Source organism: Archocentrus centrarchus, chromosome 14 (assembly GCF_007364275.1).
Source record: "Archocentrus centrarchus isolate MPI-CPG fArcCen1 chromosome 14, fArcCen1, whole genome shotgun sequence".
NCBI classification, from domain to species: domain Eukaryota; kingdom Metazoa; phylum Chordata; class Actinopteri; order Cichliformes; family Cichlidae; genus Archocentrus; species Archocentrus centrarchus.
In genome coordinates, this window is record NC_044359.1 from 27424611 (window position 1) to 27449270 (window position 24660).

General features: G+C 40.0%; 1 protein-coding gene across 3 annotated transcripts; it reads left to right on the forward strand.

Moving 5' to 3' along the window:
- The first annotated feature begins 1161 nt into the window (after positions 1–1161).
- LOC115791694 (flotillin-2a) lies at positions 1162–23615 on the forward strand. Of its 3 annotated transcripts, XR_004020974.1 has the most exons (12): positions 1162–1330; positions 3870–3951; positions 8232–8322; positions 14887–15010; positions 15236–15354; positions 15463–15576; positions 15712–15831; positions 15914–16128; positions 17860–18043; positions 18821–18970; positions 20334–20511; positions 21124–23615. XR_004020974.1 is itself a non-coding variant. In XM_030745897.1 (11 exons), the coding sequence occupies exons 1-11, from the start codon at positions 1282–1284 to the stop codon at positions 20382–20384; spliced, it is 1299 nt and encodes a 432-aa protein (XP_030601757.1). In that variant the 5' UTR covers positions 1162–1281; the 3' UTR covers positions 20385–23615. The 3 variants fall into 3 exon arrangements, 2 of the variants coding, with proteins under 2 accessions (XP_030601757.1, XP_030601756.1); XM_030745897.1 differs by lacking the exon at positions 8232–8322 and adding an exon at positions 7645–7735 and having other exon boundaries at positions 20334–23615; XM_030745896.1 differs by having other exon boundaries at positions 20334–23615.
- Positions 23616–24660: the final 1045 nt, after the last annotated feature.

A 24660-nucleotide genomic window follows, 5' to 3' on the forward strand; every position in this document is an offset into this window, starting at 1 on the left:
CTTATGATGGTCCATTCCGTGTGCTAGAGGTGGGACCTAAGGATTTTTTGGTTGAGCTGGGAGGTAGTCAGGAGCGGGTTTCGGTGGATCGCCTTAAGCCTGCTCACATGTTTCCGGATGGTCCTATTGAGTTGGCCCACCCTCCGCGCCGCGGTCGTCCTCCCGTTTCTATGCCTCACTCGGAGGACCTGCCCCCAGCTGCTGTTTTTTCCCCTGCGAGGGGGCAGTCTCGCCGTAGTCGGGGCTATGCCCCTCCCTCGTTTTCACCACCTGTGGTCGCCAAGCACAGCCGTAGCGGCCGCCTTGTTCAACCCCCTAGGAGATACTCTTGATGTGGTATTTTATTTTTGCTATGTTGAGTTGAAAATGGTTGCTGTTTTTATTATTGTATTGTTTGCCATTCTGTGTGTTCAGGGGGGGGCCTGTGTGGTGGCCACATATATGCACATTTCACACCAGAATGCCCCAAGCTCTTATTGCGAAGAGAGAGACCGGAATAGATCTGGAAAAGGCGGGAGAGAGAGGCCTGGAATAAAAGGGCTTGACTCCTCCTTTTGCAGGCAGTTATATTTTGACTTCTAGCTTGTTGTGAGTTTTACCGCCAATAAAGCTGAGACTACATACCTGCTCGTGTCTCCTTCCACCGACTCCTACAAGAGTCTACATACCTGCTCGTATCTCCTTCAACCGACTCCTACACCTTATCTTTAAATACAAAACTTGACAGGTGTGGTATAAAGATACACAATCTATATTACAATTTCTGTTCTAACTTGATAGAGATGAGTGGACTGTATGCATTCACTCAATACACGAGTCTCTCTGAAATTACAGTGAGTGTTGTTTTGGTTACTCGCGTGAGAGGATATTTAAACAACCACGCCTATATAATTTTTATCGTAATCCGCTGTAGAGGAGGAGCCATGAAGAAGGGCGGGAGAGTGAGTCAAGTGGCAGCAAAGCCAGTACATAAGTAGAGCAAAGTAACATTCAAAATAAAACTAAAAAGGCTAATTCAAACCGGTGTTCACCGCGCAGGTTCGTCAACGTTACTTTACTTTGAAAATCATTAGCGGAAGCACCGTGACTCGTTACGTTTAACTCGACGCACCGACAAAGTAAAATCTCCATTTTGGAAAAAAAAAAAAAAAAACGAACATTCATCGGTAGGGGCGTGCAGAAAACATTTCAGAGTTAGTAGAGGAAAAAAGATCGTTGAGAACCAGCTCAATTTTTGTATTCGTCGAAGAGGTGTGGATACACGTTTTTTGTGCTGCTAAAATGGGAAACTGTCACACCGTTGGACCGAACGAGGCCCTGGTGGTTTCAGGTAACGTAAACGCTTCTGGGTCGATGTGTATTTCGGCTCGTTTAAGCAGAATAAACGGGGGGGAAGGGTTAACACAGCCATTATACGGACAATAACTAATGGCTTGCATTGACTGTAGAAACTAACGTCAGCTTTATTCTCACGGTATGGTATACAGCCGACAGCCCCTGGGTGTACGTGTATCTGAGCATTTAAGTCGATATGTGGGTGATAAAGGGACCAGCCAACGTGTGTGTCGCTCTATATTGTTTCTGCAGTATTTCTAGTGTGTTTAACATCCTTCCTGCGGTATTTTACCTTATATTGCAGTAACTACCCCTCAGTTTCTCCTGGTGGCGTTATAGATTTGGTTCCCGCTCTGTGTACATTTCGGTTTCTACATGTGCTTATGAATCTGCTTTTATACCATCATTTCAGTAAAATCCAAACAAGCGTCATATTATAGCTTAAGTGTAGTAAAAGGACCTCAAGAGGACTAGAGGGGTTATTTGCACTGGTGGCTCCTTGCTGGACTACAGCAGGATTAATTGAATTGTGAAGGAAGGGCTTGGACACGCACACAGTGTCTGTCCCCACTGTGATGTTTCCCATATTCATTACACAGCAAATAAGGACTATTTTTCTTGAAACTCCCTCTTCTTGCATTTCCTTTTGCAGAAACCTAACAGTAAAACCAATCAAGCCAGTTAATATCTGCCTGCATTCCCCATTGATTGTTTGACAGTCTTACTGTAGGTTGAAACTGTGGTTTGGCAACGTGATGCTGGAAAGTGCTGTTTCCTGTTCTGTTTCTCTTGTGATGAACAAATAACAACTTTGGGATTTTCCAATTGTGAACAAGAGTTTGTAATTCACCATTTAGATGAATTCTGATTGAGAGCAAAGTTGAGTGGGTGTGACTTGCACATCCTGATCCCATGACCTGTTTAGTCCTGGATGTTGAAAAAAACGTTGCTGTTTCCTTGGTTGGGTGCCAAAATGCAATGTACTTTTCTTTGGCATAGAACGTGAATTACTGCCACCATGTCTCCATGATGTTAGTCAAGATATGCGCGACTGTGTACAGTATCAAGAAAACTAAAGTTAATAAAGGATTTTGGGTTTGTGTAAAGTCTCATCCATTGACAGTGGTATCTTTGTTCTCTGTAGCGTGAGTGCATTCAGGAATCTCAGTTATGCCTTTTGGTTTAAAAAAAAAAAAAAGAAAAAAGTGAGGCTTAAAGGATGTGTTGCTCCCATGTGTATCTGTAGATCTTGACCCTGTTTGGACAGGTCCATATTTTTAGGAAATCCTACTCCCTTCAGCTTTCATGTATGAAATCAGCATTTCACAAATGAAGATGCCTATTTATAATTTAGGATTTCATGATATACCATTTTCAGATATTAAACAGTATATCAAAAGAGTGTGAGTTGTGACTGAGTGCTTCCTCACACGATGTGTCAGGACACACACAATGAGGGGAGTATGTGTAGTAAAGATAGTCCACTCCTCCATTAACATGTGACAGCTGAGAATGTCACACTGATCACTCAAGATTACACCATCAGACTGAGGCTCATGAAAGGGCCCCTCTGACCTAACTCAGTCTATGTTAAGAGGGCGGTAGTATAATAAAATATTGAAAATAGTGCAAAAGTGTGTTGAAAGAAGCGCCTTTTTCAGGTTGTATTGGTTCTGTAAATTTGCTGATTACTTGGCTAAATAGGTTGTATTTAATCACATGAACAGCTGCTGTCAGAGTAATTGTGCTATTTTAGTCGTTCAGTCAGTGTTGATCATTATTTTTTTAAAGCATAATTACTTGGCATGTTCATATCTTAAACTTATAAAAACATTTTGTATTTTTATTTAAGTGGATTTTCTTGCTCTTCAGTGTGAAATGAACTAAAAACGTGAAGTGAACTAAACCCAGCACAGCCTGGCAGTGGATGAATTTGGTCAAAATTAAAGGGAAGGTTGTGCTGAAAGGCAAAATAAGATACTCATTGCAAAACAGAATGCATCACAATAATCATTCATTCTTATTATCCAGTTTTAAATGTCCTTGTAAGTCATAATTATAGTAAAAAATTCGATTAATTGCACAACCTTTATTCAAAGTCATTAATACCCTAAAAATCAGAAAAAATGGGTGTATGAAGCTGATATATTAAGCTGTGAACTTGGGTGTTACACCTTTTACCTGCTTGTTTTGGAGAACTTTCTCACAGAAACACTGTGGGCACTGTGGTTGGAGACTCAGAGAAGTGTTATATCTGGTTCTTAAAGTTGCAAATGATCATCCTGTTTAGAAACCAAGTGCAGAACAGAAAACTGGGTCACTGATCTTTTTCAAAAGAGCGACACTCCTTTGGGTTTGCCGTTAAAATCTGCTTCTACAATTAGGAGTGTGTGTGTTAGTATGAATTCAGGTGGTTTGTGCACAAAGTCTAAAATAACCCAGACTGGATTTCATATTGAACAAGGCTGCTCGTTGTGACCTATTTCTACATTGATTGCAGCCATGTGACATGTTTGATCTGTGCTGCTCCAAAGGTGGCTGCTGTGGCTCAGATCAGAAGACGTATGTCGTAGGAGGCTGGGCTTGGGGCTGGTGGCTCATCTCTGACATCCAGAGGTAAGAACTGTCTGTTCTAGCGTTAACCCAAAGAAATATGCTCGCAAAGTCAATCAGGAAGCTTTTAAGAAAAGGGTATCTGCAGGTCCACACAAAAGGCTTTCCACAATCTGAACAAAAGGGTTCTATAATCATTTTGTGTCCTTATTTTCATGATTCAGTGTTTTTTTTTTTTTAAGAATGTTTGTGCTTAATAGAGAGTTAACTGGGTTTTCTTCTCAATATCAGAGAAAGTGGGCTACTATTTATTTATTTGTTAATGCTGCGATTTGGCCAAATGCTGTTGTGAAACAAGATGTATCAAAATCTAGTGGCTGTCATTGTTTCCATTTTGAAAGCTCTATAGACTTTTGCCTGGCAGAAGAAACACACATAATATATAGCTATGAACTTATGAAGAGGCATGTTCAAGCAAGCGATCATGCAATTACTGAACTGTAACATGGTTCAGGAGCTGTGGTTCCCTCTATTGGAGGGTGCTGCTGTTCAGGGAGCTTCTGAGTTAATAAATTAATCAGAGTAATGTCAAACACATGAAGATGTATTATAGTGTTGTTACTCTAATGAGATTGGGTTTATCTATAGCTGTGACTTGAGACCGTTTTTAGGGCACATGCCCCAGTAAAATCTCAGCTTTGAGTTTTGAATAGCAAACACTTTGGCACTTGGTTATTTTATATTATTATCAACAGCAAAGTACTAGATTTTTTTTTTAAGATGTTGCCACAATGCAGTTCAACTAAAAACACAAGCTGAGGTGTGTGTCTGCACGCTATCACTGTCTAGTCATAAACTGATTTGCCAAAATGACCCTGAACAGGATATGCAGAAGAGGATGGATGGATGTAAAGATCAGTTATTTGTGTATTTTAAGCAGTAGACTTCAGTCATTATTTTTTGGTTTTTCAGTTATTGTCACTGTTAAAAATAGAAGAGTGCAAATGTGCAATGGTCTATAAATTTAATCCAGTTTCATTATAATTACCACGTGCAGAGTGTGGGATTGTAGGCCTAAAATCATATTGAAAATGTTCATTGTGCATGTGTGGGTAGAGATTTTAGTTCTGGGACCACAATGGAAATACATGTTTACACTTTTTGTGCAGTCCTTGTTTCTTATGCTCTTTAATGTTGTGTTTTTGTAAGGCATGATTAACAAATAAGCTAAATATTCCATATCTCTACATTATTGCCTTTGTTTTTGTAAGGCATGATTAACAAATAAGCTAAATATTCCATATCTCTACATTATTGCCTTTAGCCATTATTGTCTTGGTAATTGTTACTGGTGCAGCAGTATTGCAGTGACAGTGTGCTGATGGTGAGCTAAGCTAGGGATATTTCATATTGATTTGTGTCTAATGTTTTCTTCAGGCTTGTTCTAGACAACTGTGCTGTTGACTTTGTGTTAATGCAAATACTAAAAGATTTTGTGTTCTCATGAGCATTTGGGTCAGTGTGTAGGACTGATGGTTAACTAGTAATTATGTAACAATCTCAGACAGTCTTTTGCGTAGTAATGCAAAAGTAATGTAATGTGACATAATTAATTACTTCCTATAAGGAATAAATAAGCAATGTAATGCATTACTTAAAAATTAATATTATTTAATGTTTAACTTTTTTGCGTAACAACCCCGACACTGGATTATATAAAGCTGTTAGAAAGTTCATAAAAGAGTTTCATTTAATTTTGTGAAAGTTCGTGAAAATCTGTGGTGCCCAACAGTTTTATAAAAATATTGAACCTTTTAAAAATCAGCTTGCGTGTTCTTGAGCTGCTTTTAAAGTTGTATTCATTTTGCAGAAAGACCAACAGATGGAGGAGGAATTGAAAAATTTCAACAATATTCCCCAGATTTTGGATTTTCTTTTCCATTTCACTTTTCAGTTCATGATCTCAGTACAGGTTCTAGCAAGAAAATAAAATGACAGTCTGGCTTTGCTGGTACCCTTTTTTTTTTTAAAAAGTAATTTTTAATACAGACTTTGGATTAAATTGCGCTTTAAAAAATGATTTTTCATCAAGATTATTTACTACTTTTTATAGCGTACAGTGGAGAATAAATAAGTTATTTGTGGCTAATAGTTTTAATATCAGTGTTGTTTAACAGATTTGTGAAAGCTGCAGCTGAGCACAGTCGGCTTTTTTTAAGTGCAGCCCCAATGAAGCAGCTTTAGTGGAAAGATAAACAGATGTTTCACAACGGCGAGTTGAGGCAGAGACACAAACACAGTGTGTACGAAATTACTGTAAAACGTAAATGAACAAATTCTTTAGCCTCATCTTATTCACGTCTATTCCTCATAAAGAAATAAAACCTGCTGCTGAAACGTACCTTTTGTTTTTATTTAAACTGTGACCTGCTGTAAAGCGCAGAGCTTTCCACTTTAAAATATGTTCACATCCATGAGTTCACATTTGTTTACAGTAAAACACACTGAATGTCTTGTAGCCAGCTTTCACTGAGACTTTTAAGTGTCTGGATGAATTAAATGCAAGTTGTTTTGTTTTTTTTTTTATAATTATTTTGAACTAAAAAGCCTCTTTCTGTTGGAAGCTGCTGTGTTTTGTGTGTTTTCTTTGTTTGTTTGTTTTTTGCTGCATTAATATATCTTGTCTATGGAGATCCTGGTATTAACGAATTTTTTGTTTGCTCGCCTCTGTGTTTCTACTTTGCTAACTTGCTTTGCTTCGTCTCACATTGATCGTGCCCTGTCTCAGCCCTTGTGTGTCTCCTTCAGATTATCCATTTCACCCTAAGTGCTGCTCATTGACTGTAGTTGCTAGGAAACATAATGGTAGACCTCAACAACCAAATGCAAAAGGTGAAAAATATCTGGACTTATCTCCATTTAGAGTTAGGCTGTCTCAGGAATGCCTTCTCTTCTATTTTTAGTCTCCATTTTGGGTATCATTAGAAGTTTGGTCAGCATTTCAAACGCTTCCTCAGAAATAAAGAACAGAGATGATCTTGTGCCCCTCAGAGGAGTGTCTGCTAAAAGCCCTGTGTGTATAAGCCAGTAGCTGGACAGCGTTATGGTGGAAGGGGGGGGGGCTTCCTGCTCATGATGCAGTAATGATGTTAATGTTGAGCAGAGGCCTCTCACTTACTGATCCAGCTCTCTCGGAAAGAAAGGGAGGCGACGCTGTTCAGCCGAGCGTCTCCCGTTCCCAGTGTTGCTGCAGTCGGCCTCCCATGTTTCTGACTGAAGCTGATTCCAGCAACTAGATATCAGAGTTAGTGTTTATTATAAAAGAAGGGCAGCCTGCCTCTTTTATCTGCTCTGAAACATAATCGTGTGTCAACAGTTCAGTGTTGAAGCACAGTATATGATTGTTTACAAAGGACGTTCCTGTGCAATCGATCGCCATATAAATGTAATCTTAAAGGATAAAGGGTCCTGTTAACACTGGCTTGAATTTTCATCTAGTGATGTGTTTTCTGGTGCTTTAAACAATTTTTAACAGACTGACAAAATTATGGTTTTAAAAGTGGGATCAACAGCAGCACATCATACATGAAAACAGCCTTAAAACCAGTAAAACAGAAGGGCAAGTTGTGTCTTTTGCCCCCTTTCTCTTTCCTCTCCTTCCTTAACTTTGGTTACTGATATTCCTAACAGCTGTTGTCCAACTTACTGTTTTGCCTTTGCTATTCCCGCTGCCTACCTGCCTGCCTGCCTGCGTAGAATGTCTCTGGAGGTTATGACCATCCTCTGTCGCTGTGAGAATATCGAAACCTCGGAGGGTGTACCCCTGGATGTGACAGGGGTGGCTCAGGTAATGCATTTCAAAAGGCTGGAAAAAAAAGCAGTGGGTGGTCCTTGAGGCTGAAGGAAGACAAAGGAAAATGGTTCAGCTAATCGGCTATCATTGTGTGTTCTCATCCTCATTTCTTTTTTCTTCTGCAGTCAGAAGGAGGCAATCAGCTGTTAATAACTTTGCCATAAAGCTATGCTCTAAGTCACCTTAGGCAACGGGGCAACTAAATGAATGCTATAAAAATTCTGGATGTCTGGATAAGTCCAGTGAGCAGTAACAATTAATGTAATACGGTTCATTATTAAAACAATTAATTCAAACACCTGAATGCAAAATCTTTTGAATTCTGAATGGCATCTCATTTTGCTCCGTTGTTAGTGATCTGGAGTCCTTGGGTGAATGGTTTCACTTTGTCTCGTTTTTTTTTTTCTTTTTGTGTTCTGTTCCTTCCCCTGATTTGCTTTCCCTGCGAACATGTCAATTTTTATTTTATATTTTTCCACATTCTTCACAGGCTAACGCTTGAGATTATGACCCTGCAGCCCAAGTGTGAGGATGTAGAGACAGCGGAGGGTGTAGCTATTACTGTCACTGGGGTGGCTCAGGTAAATCACCACACATTTTTGGGAATGCCAGTTCAGATTCCTCTAACCCCTCCCTCCCTCCCTCTTTCTGGCATCAGCCCACAATCACAGTAGAGATGGTATTTCAATACAGGAGGCTCAAGTTCATATGTGTACATAATTTGACCAAGTTGCACTCAGATTGAGAATAGCACTGTGTCAAAAGCTGCAGCCTCTCCTTATTTAGTTTGGTAAAACTACACAAAACTACTTTGTAAAACTTCAGCTGGTGTTCTGTGTCTGATGAGGCTTCAAACTAGACTTCCTGGTTTGTACTTTGTCACCTCCCTGCTACCTGCAGCAGCACACCCACACCAGTTTTATATATTTTTTTTGACACAGTGTTATTTTCAGTCTTATATTGAATTAGCATGGCACACAAAAATGGATCTGTGAAAAACCCAATTGGTGTTTTGGGGTCAATCTCAGTATATTATTTTTTTAATGTTATTTTTTTTATGCTGTGTTTTCCGCCTTTCTTTTTCTATGGCCCTGTTCTGGGGCTGTCACATTTTTATTAATTTTGACCCTGTCAGTGAGGATGTCCAACAAAATTGCAGTGCACAGCAGCTAAATGTTGGGGTGAGAAGGCCATCATGCCATCTCTTAGTAGTGACTCAGACATAGGACCCCACTGTCAGGCTTGAACATTGCAGATTCTTTCACAGAAAAGTGCTCTTTAGTCTGTGGTTTGTAGCAGGAGTTCCACCTCTGTTATCTAGTGCAGGGGTCGGCAACCCGCGGCTCATCCAGGCTTAATCTGCGGCTCTGTATGGCTCACGGAAGTAAATTATAAGTATCCAGTTGAAGTGCATTTTATTTTTGTCAGTTCGGTTTTTGTTGTAGTTTTAAATTGGAACATTATTGTGATCTTGAAATATTAAAATCATTTTATTTATTTATTTTAGTTTCTCAATATATGTGTGACTCGCGGTAGCCGCTACCGGACCGGCTTCCAATAGTATTTGCGGCTCTCACTGTTTTGTTTTCCGTGGAAACCGGGTTCAAATGGCTCTTTCCGTATTACAGTTTGCCGACCCCTGATCTAGGATTAACATTAGCTTGCTAATGTTAAACGCTGAACCCGCCTGCTAATTGACTGACAGTGACCAGTTAGGCCTGAATTACACACCTGCTTGCTAATTGCAGTGGTAGAAGAGTTCCAATAGTGAACCAGTTAAATTCTCAGCCCCAGCACAAGACGACCTCAGCATGACGCAGCACCAGGTGATCAACCACTGGCTAGAACCCTGTCTATTCTGGATCATATTAGGCCCTGCATGCACAACTACTCAGACACATAAACTCACACTATGACCACCATGCATAATCAAATTTTGTTCCTGTCAAACCACTTTTTTTATATTAGACATTTCTGAAATAAAAATTTATTTATTTATTTTATTTATTTAGCATTTTTCACAGACAGTAGTCACAAAGCACTGCACATGCAAAAACAAAAGACAGTAATTAAACACCATAACTAAAAAATAATTTAAAAAAATCAATAAAAATTCTCAGCAGAAGGCCTTTTTAAAAAGAAAAGTTTTTAACTGCTTTTTAAAAGAATCCATAGAGTCAACTGAGCGTAGATGTAGTGGTAGACTGCTCCACAGCCTTGGTGCCACTGACTGAAAGGCTCTGCCCCCCCCTAGTCTTTAATCGTGTGCGGGGAACAACTTACAAATTCTGAGCCTGCAAACGAAGACAGCAAGAAGCAGTACATTTTATGAGAAGCTGGGAAATATAATCTGGAGCCTGGTCGTTTAATGCGCTGTATGTGAAAACAAGAAGTTAATCCTAAAATCGACCAGCTCCATTATACATCCTTTTCACTCATAATAAAGCCATGTATATTGACTAATAACAATAGTATTTATTATATGGAGAAGATAAAAATGTGTTTAAAGATTTGTAGACCACCTACTCAGTGGTGCTCTTGTTTGATTTGGCAACCCCAAAGGGATTTGCATCTCCTGAAGTTGAACCGGGGGATTTTCACTTGTTAGAGGAATGTGTAAACTACAACACTTTGTAGCCTGTCTTAACCACATTGCTCAGACCCCGTTTACACGACAACATTTCAGATGAATACGGCTAGGTTTTGGTGCGTTTCGGCCTCCGATTTACACGAGAATGGCAAAAAGAACCGATATTTTTGAAAACAGTTTTCGAAACGTTACGGTCTCCGTTTACATGTAAATGGGCGAAAATGCTACTTTTTGAAAATGGGGGCACTGGCACATGCGCACTATGATTACGGCTCCTGTATCCACACCGGCAGCTTGTGGCCTGGCAATAGGAACTGCAGGGTTTTTCAACATCTTGAGTTTTCGTGTAAACGAAGCTCCTTTCTGAAACTTTGTCTGAATGGGCTACTTTTTGAAAATGAAAATGGCAAAACGACACCATTTCCACTGAATACTTTCTTGTGTAAATGGGGCCTCAGTTTGCAGAAGTTACAGTGTGGCCTATGCGTTTAAAATGAAATGATGCAAAGTGATTTTTATTTATTTTTTTTTTCCCCCATTATCTTAAGTCCTTTCTTGTGTTGAGTTCTGTTTTCCTCTTTTTCAGACCAGTTAGTTTATTCCTGCCCTGCTGCAGATTCAGTAGGATTCTGCTTCATGCTGTTGCTGTGCTTTCCCACTGATTTATGTTTAAAGTTTGTGCTCAAGTCGTCAAATAAATTTTCCTTTAAAATATTTGCTCACTTTATTAGTTGCACTTATAGTAAGTCGTGCCATGACTAGTTCTAATTTGTAATAGAAAGTAAAATATTTTTTTTGGTGGATTTTTCTCTTCAAGAATATTTGCATATTATGGCAGTGTTTTGTGCATGACCATATCTTGCTCCCAGTTATGTCCTGTTTTTGGTTTTGGCTTTTTTTTGCCTGCATGTCAGTATTTCTTTTTGTGTTTGAATGATGATGCCTTATTATCAGTTCTCTATTTTGGTCACATTCTTCTGTGTTTTCCTACATGTATGCTGACAATGCACCCACTGTTTGGAGCTGAACCCCCCCCTCCCCCTCCCCCACTCTCACACAGTTTACTTCAGACAGACTCATAATGGCGGCTGTTTGATTGGTTCAACCTAAACCAAAACCATTGTGGGGCTTGTGTCCCATGGCAACAGCAGTTGTATATCCTTCCTAATTCAAAGAGACAAATGTTTAGACTTGGAGGGAGGCATCTATTTAGAGGAAACGAGCAGAATTTTAATCTAGGATAAGCATTTAATTTCTCCGTTTGAATATAAATCCCTTTCTTCAATCACATTTTGCCCTGTGATTTTAGTTAGGATTGTTTTTGACTACTTTGAGAATCTAATGGTCAGTTGGCAGTAAAAATAAATCAGTGGAAGGACCTAACAAATCCATCACCTTTTAAGAAAAAAATTTGTCCACTTACACTCCTGTCAGTGGATGTGGGTTTAGAGGAAGGGTGGTTTCATGAGGTGGAGTGGGGGTAGGTAGCAGATCAAGAAGAGTTTAGGGCTACAAATTACAATTACGCACGTCTTTATTCCAGTGTCAACCATGGCACGACTGCCCCTGCTGTCTGATAGAGCTTACCTGTGTGTTTGTGTGGCTGTCTTGTGGCCTTTTCTGTTTTCTCAGAATGATGACCATCTTTACCCACTTTCTGTTGCCCTCATTCCTGGTATGAGTGCATGTTGCAAAATAAACTCATGTGCAGACCTCTCGCCTAAGGACCCAGCTCACTCTTTTTTTCTTACAGCTCCGGTGGACTACAGTATTACCCCAAACCTTTTTAACCCAATTTTTGCTTTCTTGACCGTCTAAATGATCCCTCTTTCTATCAGTGACTGCATTTATCTGTTAAACCTCAGGTGACATTAAGTTTCCTTTGTTTTCATGTTGTTACCCCACCCCCAGAGGGGGGAACGGGGTATTGTTTTTTATGTTTGTCTGTCTGTCTGTTTGCTTGTTTGTTAACAATATAACCGCAAAACTACAAATACGATTCATACCAAAGTTGCACAAAAGATGGCCAGTGACCCGAGATGACCTGATTAAATTTTTACCATAACTGGGTCAAGATCAGAGGTCAAGAGCTCAACAATGATGTCACCAAATCTGTTCAAATTCACATCATAGATGTATTTACTAAAAATCTTGGACACTCAGGAACCTTGACCTCAAGGTCAGAGGAAAATTATGGGCTTGGACAATGGGACCCATAGACATATATATGAATGGGATCTATTTGTTATCTCTGTGATTCACTGTTTGGAGAGTGACATGTTTGTGAGACAGACAACATTCAAACCAACCAAAATGTCTGCTGGGGGCGGGGTTTGTTGTGCCCGGCACTGCTTCTTGTTTTTTTTTTTTTCTTTTTTTTAAATCTTGTGTCCATCTGTTTTTTTTTTTTTTTTCTCCGTTTCTTTCCTCATATTTGAATGACCCAGTTCAACATTGATGAGAAGAATTAAATGTCCCTGCATTTAATTCTTCTCATCAGAACATTTTCAGAGCATGTTCCACATATGTGCAGAACATTTTTAGTATATAATCAACAAGGAACAAATCTGAAGTCAAAAGACAATAGAATAAAAAAATCTAAAAGCTGAGTGCTGACTTTATTTGACATTAGATGGCCACATATTCTGTTAAAACCACTATAACATTTCCTGTATAATAATATTGAAAATGGAGCGACACAGTATTGTGAAAAATTATTTCCCCCCTTCCTGGTTACTTACATGTTTCAGGTCCTCATAGACATTTTAATATTAGACAAAGATAACCTGAGGAAATACAAAATGCAGTTGTTCAATTGTTATTTTATTTTTTAAGGAAAAAAGCTTTCCAAACCTACATGGCTCTGTGTTAAAAATTGTCCTCTGAACATAACTGGTTGTGCCACCCTTGGCAGCGAGAACTGTGATCAAACATTTGTGATAACTGGCAGTGAGTCTTTAACATCACTGTGGAGGAATTTTGTCCCACTCTGCTTTGCAAAATAGTTTTAATTCAGCCACTTTGGAGGGTTTTCCAGCATGAACAGCCTGTTTAAGGTCATGCCAAGTCTTGATGGTCATCAAGATGATTCTTGGTAAATGTGAGCTGAGCCTTTGTGTTCTTTTTTATTCGGCAGTGGTTTTTTCCTTGTAGCTCTTCCATGGATGCCATTTTTGCACAGTCTCCTCCTTACTGTTGAATCATGAACTCTGACCTTAGCTGATACAAGTGAGGCCTGCAGTTCTTTAGATGTTGTTCTGGGTTCTTTTATGACCTCCGGGATGAGTCGTCGAAGCACTCTTGGAGTGATTTTTGGTCGGCCCCTTCTGGGAAGGTTCACCACTGTTCCAAGTTTTCTTCTTTGTGGATAACGGCTCTCACTGTGGTTCTCTGGAACCCCAAAACCTTAGAAATGGCTTTGTAACCCTTTCCAGATTGATAAATGTCAGTAACTACTTCACTTTGTCAGACAGGTTCCATTTATGTGATTTCTTTGCTTCGGCAGGTCTAGCAGTGATCAGGCCTGGGTGTGGACAGCGAAACTGAACTCAGCTTTCAAAAAAAATCTGGTTGATCACATTTAATTTATGATTTAACAAACGGGGTAATTACTTGTTCACACAGGATGAAGTAGGTTTGGATAGCGTTTATCCCTTAAAGGAACTCATCTAAAAAAATGCATTTTGTATTTACTGTGGTTATCTTTGTCTAATATTAAAATTTGCTTGATCTGAAAAATAAGAAATCAGGAAGCGGGGACGTATACTTTTTCACAACACTGTATATAAGCTACAAATATATAAATTACAAGAAAGTTATTGAAATAAAATGCTGCTCTTATGGTTTGGGTTTACCACGAGCTCAGCAGAAATTTATTTGGCCATCTGGACTTTGTGCCATGTCAGTAATGGCTGACAGTTTTTACTTCCTCCTTTAGGTGGGCTGACGGCATACAAGATAGCGGTCAGCAAAGTGGTGGAAGAATATATTCAGAGTTCTTTTCATGTATAAATCAAGTATGAAGCTGCTGCTGTTTTTTTGCCCAACCAAAAGCGTAATGACCTTAATGACCAGTCAGAAATCTACAAGAATATGCAAATATGATGCATTTATGACCAAATGCATCAAATTTGCATATTCTTGTAGATTTCTGACTGTATATTTTCTGATTGTATATTCTGTGTATTTCTGACTGTACATTCTTGTATGACTATATTTCCAACTATATCTCTGCTTGTGTGACTATAATGTAAAAAGCGCTACTGGAACTTTAATTTCCCTGATGGAACCCTCCCAAAGGGATTAATAAAGTTTAATCTAATCTAAAACAGCCTCAGCTTTATGCAGGATTTCCTTAAAAGTATTTAGTTGTTGTTGTTATTATGATGTTAGGCTTTGTCATTTCAGTTCTTTGCATTAGTGATGTATTGAAATATTATAAAATCTAGTGTATATTGTATTCCTGTGTGCCACATCTGGGTGTTGGGCCTGTGTTTGTGAATGTGTGTTACCAAACACGGGCCCAGAGTGACGATCTCTTCCATGTTGGTGTTAGGTGAAAGTGATGACTGAGAAGGAACTGCTGGGTTATGCCTGTGAACAGTTCCTGGGAAAATCGGTCACGGAGATCAAGAGTGTCATCCTGCAGACCCTAGAGGGTCACCTGCGTGCTATCCTCGGTGGGTAGCTTCTCCAAACTGTGTGTGTGGATGAGAGTGTTTTCATTCTTTTTGTTCTTTGTGGTATCTACTGTATATCACTGTCAGTGTTTGGAGAATATTTTTCCTTTGACACTTTCTCTGTTTGTCAGCGTGTTTAGTTTTAAGCCAAATGTATCACATGATCATGATTGTAGAGGAAGCTGTTTAAGTTAGAAGGCACTAACCACACTGTCCATCTTCCAGGCACCCTAACTGTTGAGCAGATTTACCAAGACAGAGACAAATTTGCCTCCCTGGTACGAGAGGTGGCAGCACCTGATGTTGGCCGCATGGGTATCGAGATCCTCAGCTTCACCATCAAGGTATGAGATGGAACATCAAGCTCACTTTATTCTGCATCTGTGTTTGAATATTTCTCTTTTCCTATGACAACAAGTTAACTGCCTACTGTTAACTTTTCTTCCTGACAGGATGTATATGATAAAGTGGACTATCTGAGCTCACTGGGCAAAACTCAGACAGCTGCAGTACAGAGGGATGCAGACATTGGAGTGGCAGAGGCAGAGAGAGATGCGGGCATCAGAGTAAGAAGAGCTTTCAGAAGTTAAAACTACAAAGAAGAACTTCCAAACATCTATTGCTAATAATTATAATTATATTAGGAGACCAACAAATGATCGGTCTCCCTGTCAGTAGCTGTTGCACTCTGTCTTTTACAGGAAGCTGAGTGTAAGAAAGAAATGATGGATGTCAAGTTCATCGCAGACACCAAAATGGCCGACTCCAAAAGAGAGCTGGAGATGCAGAAAGCTTCATTCAACCAGGAAGTGAACACAAAGGTATCAGGTTGCGTGTGTTGGGTTGAATGCATTGGCAGCAGTCATGAAAGTTAAATATTAAAAACATCTTTTGCCTCTCTAGAAAGCCGAGGCTCAGCTGGCGTACGAGCTGCAAGCGGCCAAAGAGCAGCAGAAGATCCGTCTGGAGGAGATAGAAATTGAGGTGGTGCAGAGGAAGAAGCAGATCAAAATTGAGGAAAAGGAGATTGAACGCACTGAAAAGGAGCTCATTGCCACTGTGAAAAGACCTGCTGAGGCAGAAGCCTACAAGATGCAGCAGCTGGCTGAAGGCCAGAAGTAAGTACTTTGGACACAGATCTTAAAAATCATAAATCACTTTCAGTGAGAGGGGAGAATGTTAAGGGGCCGTTTAATTTGTTTCTAATGCAAATCAGATTGACACAAGTTTGTTGTATTTAAAGGTTTGACATTTGTTTATTCACAATACTGGATATAATGTGCAGTCTCTTCAAGGGTAATTGAATAACACACTATTGTGTAAATAATGGTTGTTTAATGGTGGAGCGGGGGTAGCACGCAAGCACGCAGTGTTTGTCAATGGAGGAGGTGTACAAAATATGTGGTCCAACCGGTCTGTGGGCCACTTTTTGTTCTTGGTCTGTCAGCCAGCTGTGAAGAAGAGCAAAGTTACACAACGAGCTGAAGTAAAACATGTCTTAAAACACAATGAAAGCGTCCACTGCAGTCTCTCTGCTTTTCATGCTGTATTTGTTTGTTTCTTCTTTTGTGCTTCACCCGCTCTCGTTGAACTTTGCTATTGCTCCCTTCACTATTCCAGCACACTCGTCAACCAGTCAGCATTCGACTGACACATAGGTCATCTGCATCCAGCGACATGAGCTTGGGATTTTGGAGGACTGCACGCAAGCACATTTGTAGTGGGTGAAAACCCCTTTCTGTTCGCTGTCCAAATGGAAATTCTTGCACAGACGGACGCATCTGCAGGAACATATATTATGCTTTAGTTTGAGCTTTTATTGGCTTCTTTAAAATGTCCCTGTTTAATGAGGTTTGTTGTTAGAAACTTCTCATCGCAGTTTACTTTAGTAAACTTTGTGTCTTCACTCAGTTCCGTGCTAACCACACAGCATGGAGCTGTGAGTGTGCAGCTATCAGCCTGCGCTGCTGGGTGCCAGTTGCACCAGCTTGTAGTCGGTCATATGGGAGGCTGACCAGCCAGTCACCACTGGAAATCAGCCGTTTATGGTCCCTGGCCAGTAAAGCAGTGCATCTCTATTTGAAATTATTAATCATTACGCTTTTCTAATGCTTAAAAAAATAAAAAAGGAACTCTGCTTTTCTATGCTTACATTTACATCAGCACACAAGAAACAGTCACAATATTATGGTGATATTTATTGTATCACAACTTGTACCCTGTAGCACCCTTTTTGTAATGTGTGGGGCTGTATTTCAGGAGTTGGGCTCAGCCCCTTAGTTGCAGTGAAAGGAACTCTTAATGCTTCAGCACACCAAGATATTTTGGACAATTTCATCCTCCCAACTTTGTTGGAACAGTTTGGTGATGGCTCCTTCCTGTTCCAACATGACTGCACATCAGTGCACAAAGCAGGTCCATAAAGACATGGATGAGTGAGTTGGTGTGGAAGAACTTGACTGGCCTGCACAGAGTCCTGACCTCAACCTGATGGAACACCTTTGGGATGAATTAGAGTGGAGACTGTGAGCCAGGTCTTCTCATCCAACATCAGTGTCTGACCTCACAAATGCGCTTCCGGAAGAACGGTCAAAAATTAACAAACACTCCTAAACCTTGTTTAGTTGAAGCTGTTATAGCTGCAAAGGGTGGGCTGACATTATATTAAACCCTATGGATTAAAAATGGGATGTTACTCAGGTTCATATGTGTGTGAAGGCAGGCAAGCGAATACCTTTGGCAGTCTAGTGTGTTCACACTAGATTAATAACAGTGCAGAACACCTCATGACTGACTGCTTATGTAAACCAGTAAACGATCCTCTTGATATCGCTCTAACTCCTCTCCAGGATGAAGAAGGTGCTGACAGCACAGGCAGAGGCTGAGAAGATCCGCTGTATCGGTGAGGCAGAGGCTGCCTCCATTGAAGCTGTGGGGAAGGCGGAGGCTGAGAAGATGAGGCTGAAGGCTGAAGCTTACCAGCAGTACGGCGATGCTGCCAAGACTGCACTAGTCCTGGAGGCTCTACCCAAGGTCTGTGATATAGATTTATAAAGCAGGACCATTTGTGGAGTTTGGCTTGGTGGTTTTTGTTACTGTCTCTTTACCAGAAGAGCTTTCAGTAACAAAGTCGTTCTGTGTGTCTTTGGTTTTTTTATTTAAAAGAAGAAAGCCCTTTTTTCTTTTCTAAATTCCACCAACAGTAATTTCAGAGATTCAAGATCCAAGCCAATTTCATGTTCACACCTGTAAACATGCTCCAAAAATGACTGTCTCAGACACACCTGTTGGCCCCCATGTGTCTGTACCCGTCTGAGTACCTGCTTCAGTCTTACTTGAAAAATGCTGAACCTTTTCTGACTGTTGAGCAGATTGGACGGGCTGTCGGGTCCCTTTGTGATCAGGGTTGTGACTGCTAGTTCACTTTGAGAGTGGATGGCATAATAATAGAGTCTCTAATATTTCCTGTTTCTCACAGTTCTTACCTTATGGGGAAAAATTGTGCACGATACTTGGTTTCAGTTGTGTGTTTCTTTTTTTTTCTTTTTTTTTAAAGCTCTAACAAGGACCACAAATTCAGCTTTGGTTTTGGAACCGTTACACAACTATAACTAACCTTCCTGTCTTACACATGCTACACAGGCATTAATTTTTTTTCCCCTGAACTTTGAACGGGGGCTTTGTTAAACATTTAGCATTTTTAATACAGAGACTTTGGTCTGTTTTTGTCACATGATTGAGTACTGTTGTATAAAATAAAAAGAAGATATAAAACTGTGATTATAAAAATTATATTCACACTTTTTTCAGATTGCTGGTAAAGTGGCTGCGCCTCTGTCCAAGACCAATGAGATTGTCATCCTGAGTGGAGAAGGCAGCCGTGTGACTGGAGAGGTGAACCGTCTATTGGCTGAACTCCCCGTCTCTGTCAACGCCCTCACTGGGGTGGATCTCACCAAGGTAAGAAGGCACTTTTCTCTTCAGACCCCTATGGTGAGTCTGAAACATGTAGTACAGCGTTTTTATGTCCCCCTTCTGCCAGTAAGAGTAATTACACGGTCAGCATACGCTTACTACGTGTATCTCCAACAAGGAAAAGCAACACCAGTAATAAATCTGTTTTTGGACTAATTTTTTCCACCATACTTGCAGTTGCTGTAGCCCATTGTCAGTCTGCATTGCGTTCACTGATCCCATTTTCAGGCAAACATATCCAGCAGTAGCACTGGACATTTCTGGGTAGTGAAGTGGCTGTTTTCTGTATGGGTGCGCTGATTATAAATTTGGCTTGTTTGGTCCTGAGAGACGTAATCAGCATATGTGGACTTGTTTGGGAATGGCTTGCATGCAGCAGATGTTCACACTCAAGTTTTAAGTCTTTAGTTTACTGATACATGCTGTCGTTATGTTTAGTTTTATATGTGGTTAATGATTGCTTATAACAGAAATGAGTGATTGGACAAAAAAGGTTTAATAATACTGCTGGTTAGATATAATGTTTATTTCTCATCCCATCTACAAGCTGCAGCCTCCATGCTGTCAGTTTGTAATTCTCTTAAGAGACTTTCCTAAAGTGCATCACAAGAATGCCGTGCTGTTTAGGAGCAGCCTGGGAAACCAAATGGAGAATTTCACCACCCACATATGACCAAACTCTGACAGTTATTACTAAATACTAAAACTCTTATAGTGTTAATAAGCAGCACTTTGATAACACAGCCACCGTAACAGCTTGGATATATGTCAGTGTTGTATTTTTGGCTTGTTCAGCAGCTCTCGACATAACAAAGCTTGAGGTAGCTTTAAAAAGCAACGGGTTCAGTGTAGTTACTAAGACTTTTCACATCTTAAGATCTTTTTGTTTTTTTGTTTTTAAATCACTTTCATTTAGCTGCTCTGCAGATTTCATCTTAATCTTCATGTTTGGTACAAATATTTGGATACTTCTAAAAGCTGAGATTTAGTCATTTGGTGACTCCAAATAATTGTCTGTGATGATATTTTGTGTAATTGCAGAAATATATTTTTAAACATGCTCATGTTTGATGCTGTATGCTCCAAAAATCTATTTTCAGCCGGTGAGCAGCCACCAAGAAGCGTGTGGCTTCTGGTAAAATATATTCTGATGGGTGAATGTGTACTGTTAAGTGTGTATGCAGCAGTGACTGCCTGCATCTCCAGAAACAGTTCTTAGACAGGTTTTAGACTTAATGTATAAGTGGACAGTTGCTGTGATAGACAAATATAATGTATAGCTGTGTTGTGTGCACATGACAGATGTGTGAAACACTGTTCTAATGGGCTTATCCTTCTGATTCCACAGATACCTCTGCTCCAGAAGATGACCACCCCGCAGAGCCAAGCAGCCTTCTGATGAACCAGGCCTGAGACTCGTTATTCTCAATCATTTGCTGTGTATCTGCCTCAAGCATGAAGTTTGTTCAGCCTGTGACCCCTTATGCAACTGCCTTTGACCAGAAACACTTGACACCAAACAAGAGGTTTTTATATTTTTTAGAGGTTTTTAATTTTCTATGGAAAAAAAAATGGGGCCTTACCTCTGAAAGATCAGACTGTGTGTATCTTCTATTGTTTTGCGTTTAAACGTTCACCCTTAATGTTCTACACTAGTTAGCCAGGATTATATGCTGGAGTCCTTTTCAGTCCTACTAGTCATCCACTGTGGATACATTCTTAGACAGATAAGTCCAGACACAAAGTAGGTGAGGGAAATACAGACACAAAGGACAAATCAGAATATTGTACTCCTCTCCAGAGCTGTCTAGATATCTGCCTGGAGTTCAAGCATATGTTCCTGTCTGATGTTTTGACATTTATTCACTGTTGGAAATGGAGCAGTGTGTGCCAGCTCCTGCATCTTCATTAGTCATTCAGTGCTCAGTCCCCGTTTAGCTTGCAGTAGACTGAACAGAGCATGTAATGTCCTCTTTGCTTTTAAACACACTTCTTAAAAATTAGCATGTTAGACTGATAGGCCATTGTTGCACTCACTGATTATATATGTTGTGTTATCTGTGATATTTCAATCACTTGTATTAGAGTCCTTACCTCACAGTGTGTTATGTTGTCTGTCTTCTTTCCCTGATGTGCAGTGCCTGTTCACCACTCAAGTGCCCAAACCTGAGGACAGTGGTTTGGCTTTAGTTGGGTTTCTGTCTGACTGTATCACAGTTCTAGATGGACGATGTTTACGAATCGTTCCCTACATATACTGACAGTAGTGTTCCCGCTTCTCTTTTGTGCTGTGTTTGGACATGTGAGCATAAAACAAAGCCATACTTAGGAATGATTACCCTGATAGAGACCCTGAATGCCTGCCAAGGCTACTGAACATTTCTGTATTACCTCAAATGGCACATGGTGGACATACAGGGTCTGAGCTTTGCATCATCTGAGGTGGGGGAACAAAAAAAAAAAGGGATCACAAAATGAACTGTTAGTTCTGCTATTTCCCAGATGTCACTTCTGTGATTGTGTTTGTAGCTTGAAAGAGAAACGCCACACTGATGAGAGAGAAGCATCATCGCCCTGGGCTCTGTGGGTTGGAAGCCGCCAGTACAGCCACACCCTGTCTGTGATGACAAAGCAGGAATTTAATGTTACAGTCGGTCACAAGTTGGAAAACTAAGCACGTGATTTGGTTGTAAACACTGTACACAGTGTTTGTGCTCAGGTGGTCCTCAGTTTGACAAAAGCAAAGTGAAGTTCACGTTAGGAGTTGAGCAGCTGGACCTGTAGCTGTTTCTGCTGCAACATGTGAATGAAAGTAAAGCATAAATTATCACGATAGATGTCTACTGTAGTCTAATACTGTGTGATAGAAAATAAAACATTTCTTTGAATATGTTCTGGATTTGGGATGTTCTGCGTAGCCTCGTGATAAACAGTTCAAAGGCTTCGTCCTCGCTTGTAGAAGGTTATACACATTCATATAAATGACTGTTTTTAATTTCCCTCAACATTCATTCACCTTTATGCACAAGTTAGTGTTCAAACTAATGGTTCACTAGCATGAGCTGTGATGTGGACTTAAGGTTTCAGCCTGTAGAGGGCAGCATCTGTGAAGGATTTAAGCCTTTTTTTTTTTTGTTACATGTCCAAAATCCAAATGTCATATTTTTTTATCATCCTTCTCTGCTTTTCCAAACAAGCTTATTGCGCACAGCTGGCCTGCCCACTTTTGAATTAATTTTATGCCTCTGATTAAACATATTGTGAACATTCATCAACCACTTCTACAAGTATGTTTAATTCTTTTAATTTTGTTTTTTCTTGTCAGTGATTGTTTGTGGTTATCGTAGTGATACTGTGTCTCTGCTTGTGGCTTCTTTGTTCTGTGTAGATTTGATCTTGTTCCTTTTTTTTTTTTTTTCCACATTGTCAAAGTTCCTTCTGTTTCTAATGTGTTGTATTAGTGCCCTAAACACAGCTCTTGTGAACCTGTTAGATGCTTAATGTTCTTTACTGTGAGATGGCCAGTAACTGATTAGAGCCAGCTGTTAACTGGCATGAGTCATTCAGATGATAATGGATTTACTGTCCCAGTTTCAAACTGGAGAGCAGTTTTCACTGCAGTGTGGATGAGTGAGAGTCAGACAGACATATTAATTCAGCTGCACAGCAGATGACTGACAGTTTTCATCAGCATGACAGTCATACTGTTGGTCATATAGCTAAATGTGTCTGAGCATGTTGAAAACTTCCTGAATTTCACCAAAAGTAAAAGAATCTCTTTTGTTACGTCTGCCTAGATCATCGTGTAACTGAGGTGTTACATGCTGTTGCTGTTCAAAGTCATATCATTTTAACATTCACCAACTGGCCCATTTCTGTCTGACCAGGACTAACGTACGTGTGTGTGTGTGTGTGTGTGTGTGTGTGTGTGTGTGTGTGTGTGTGTGTGTGTGTGTGTGTGTGTGTGAGAGAGAGACTTGACAAGATGAAGTCTGTAGAAGTAATTTCATTGAAATGTCTGAACAAAATGCTTAACAACTTCTTATACTTTGCAATGCTCCTTTTATTTAGAGACAAGAATTATGTACACAGTGCCTTTGTTAAATAAAGTTAGTCTACTTAAATGTGCATCGTTGACTGTTATACACTTGGAAGTACTGCGGGGATGATTGTGCGAACTGTATTGTCCCTGTACTTTGTCATCTGTCCTAATATTGTATAATGGAACACACACATATGTATTTAGATGATAAATGAAGCTTCCTTTGTAACCTGGACCTCTTGAAGGTCATTCGTTATTTTGGCCATTGTATTTGTGCCAAAGAATACGATACCTACATTTGCATTGTCTTATCAACATAGTGGCAACTTCTGAGTAGCATTTGAGAGGAGAATGACCAAACATGATAGACCTACGCCTTAGCTCCTGTCCTCACCTGAAACCCATCCATCTGTTGCCATAGAGGTGATGTGTAGCTTCTATAAAAATTATATTGTAAGTTTATCTTGTGACTTCTCATGTAACACTGGCCTTTGTTAAAATGCATCCAGTGTGGCATTTTAAGCATGTGTTCATGTTATTCTGTGTTGTGCACCACCCTCTAAATAAATGTTTACCACTTCCTGTTGACCTCGCTGTCTCTGTTAGATTAGGAAGTCCTGATGTGGCGTCTCGCACTCAGTGGCACCTGCTGTATTACTGATGTCAGAAAATGGAAATGGTGAGCTAGAGAAAAAAGGAATTTAAGATTCTGCTTTCCATGGAAAAGATGAGTGTATTTATAAAAGTGCAACACAACCTGAACTTGCACAGTGTGACTGAGTACTGAGGAGATTATTGATCACAGGAAGGTAATCTTGCGTGCAGCTTTTCCCTCTTGGCAACATGACATCAGAGATTGGACACTGTGTGAAGCGTGCAGGCGTGTCCTCTGGCTGGCGGCCACCAAGCCGGACACTCTGGCAGGAGTTGGGACTGACACAGGTAGTGTTTCATCTAAAACTTCTCAGTGGCTGCACAGAGGTCATTTCACATCCTCCCAGAACATATCAATAGGATTCTAATCAATATTGGTTTCTTCATTAGATTTATCCATCATCTTTTTTAACTCATTACTTAGTGGATACGCCGGTGTTCATAGGATCCACTTGTAGATGATTTTCCCCACAGACTCACAGGCATCCACATCCTTTTCTCAGAAGGCATCGAGAACTCTTGCTACACACACACTTCTGACCGGCGAGGTTTTATAAAAACAGGATCCACTTGTCACTTCCCAAATCTTTAGCACTTAATTCTAAAAGATCTTTAGATCCTTTTCAAAAAGGATCTTAAGTTCATTTGTCCAAATATGTGAGAAAAAAACAAAAGGAAGAAGTTTTTCTCATGACTGTAAATCAAAGTAGAAAATGTAATAAAGAGTGAAATCCTGCAAACTTAGACAAATGTGTTAATGTTTTTAGGTATCAAGTGTCTTTATTCTGCAATAAAAAATGTCTCTAACATCCTATACGATACTATTAGATTAACTGTGATGCAATCACCCACCTACAACACTGCTGAGATAGAGCTGGTTTCACTACTTCACATTCATTTAGGTAGCTCACGTCTGTGGTTTCCAGGCTAGGGGTTGGGCTAGCAGGATTATAAGGACTGTGGAATGATTAATGGAAGA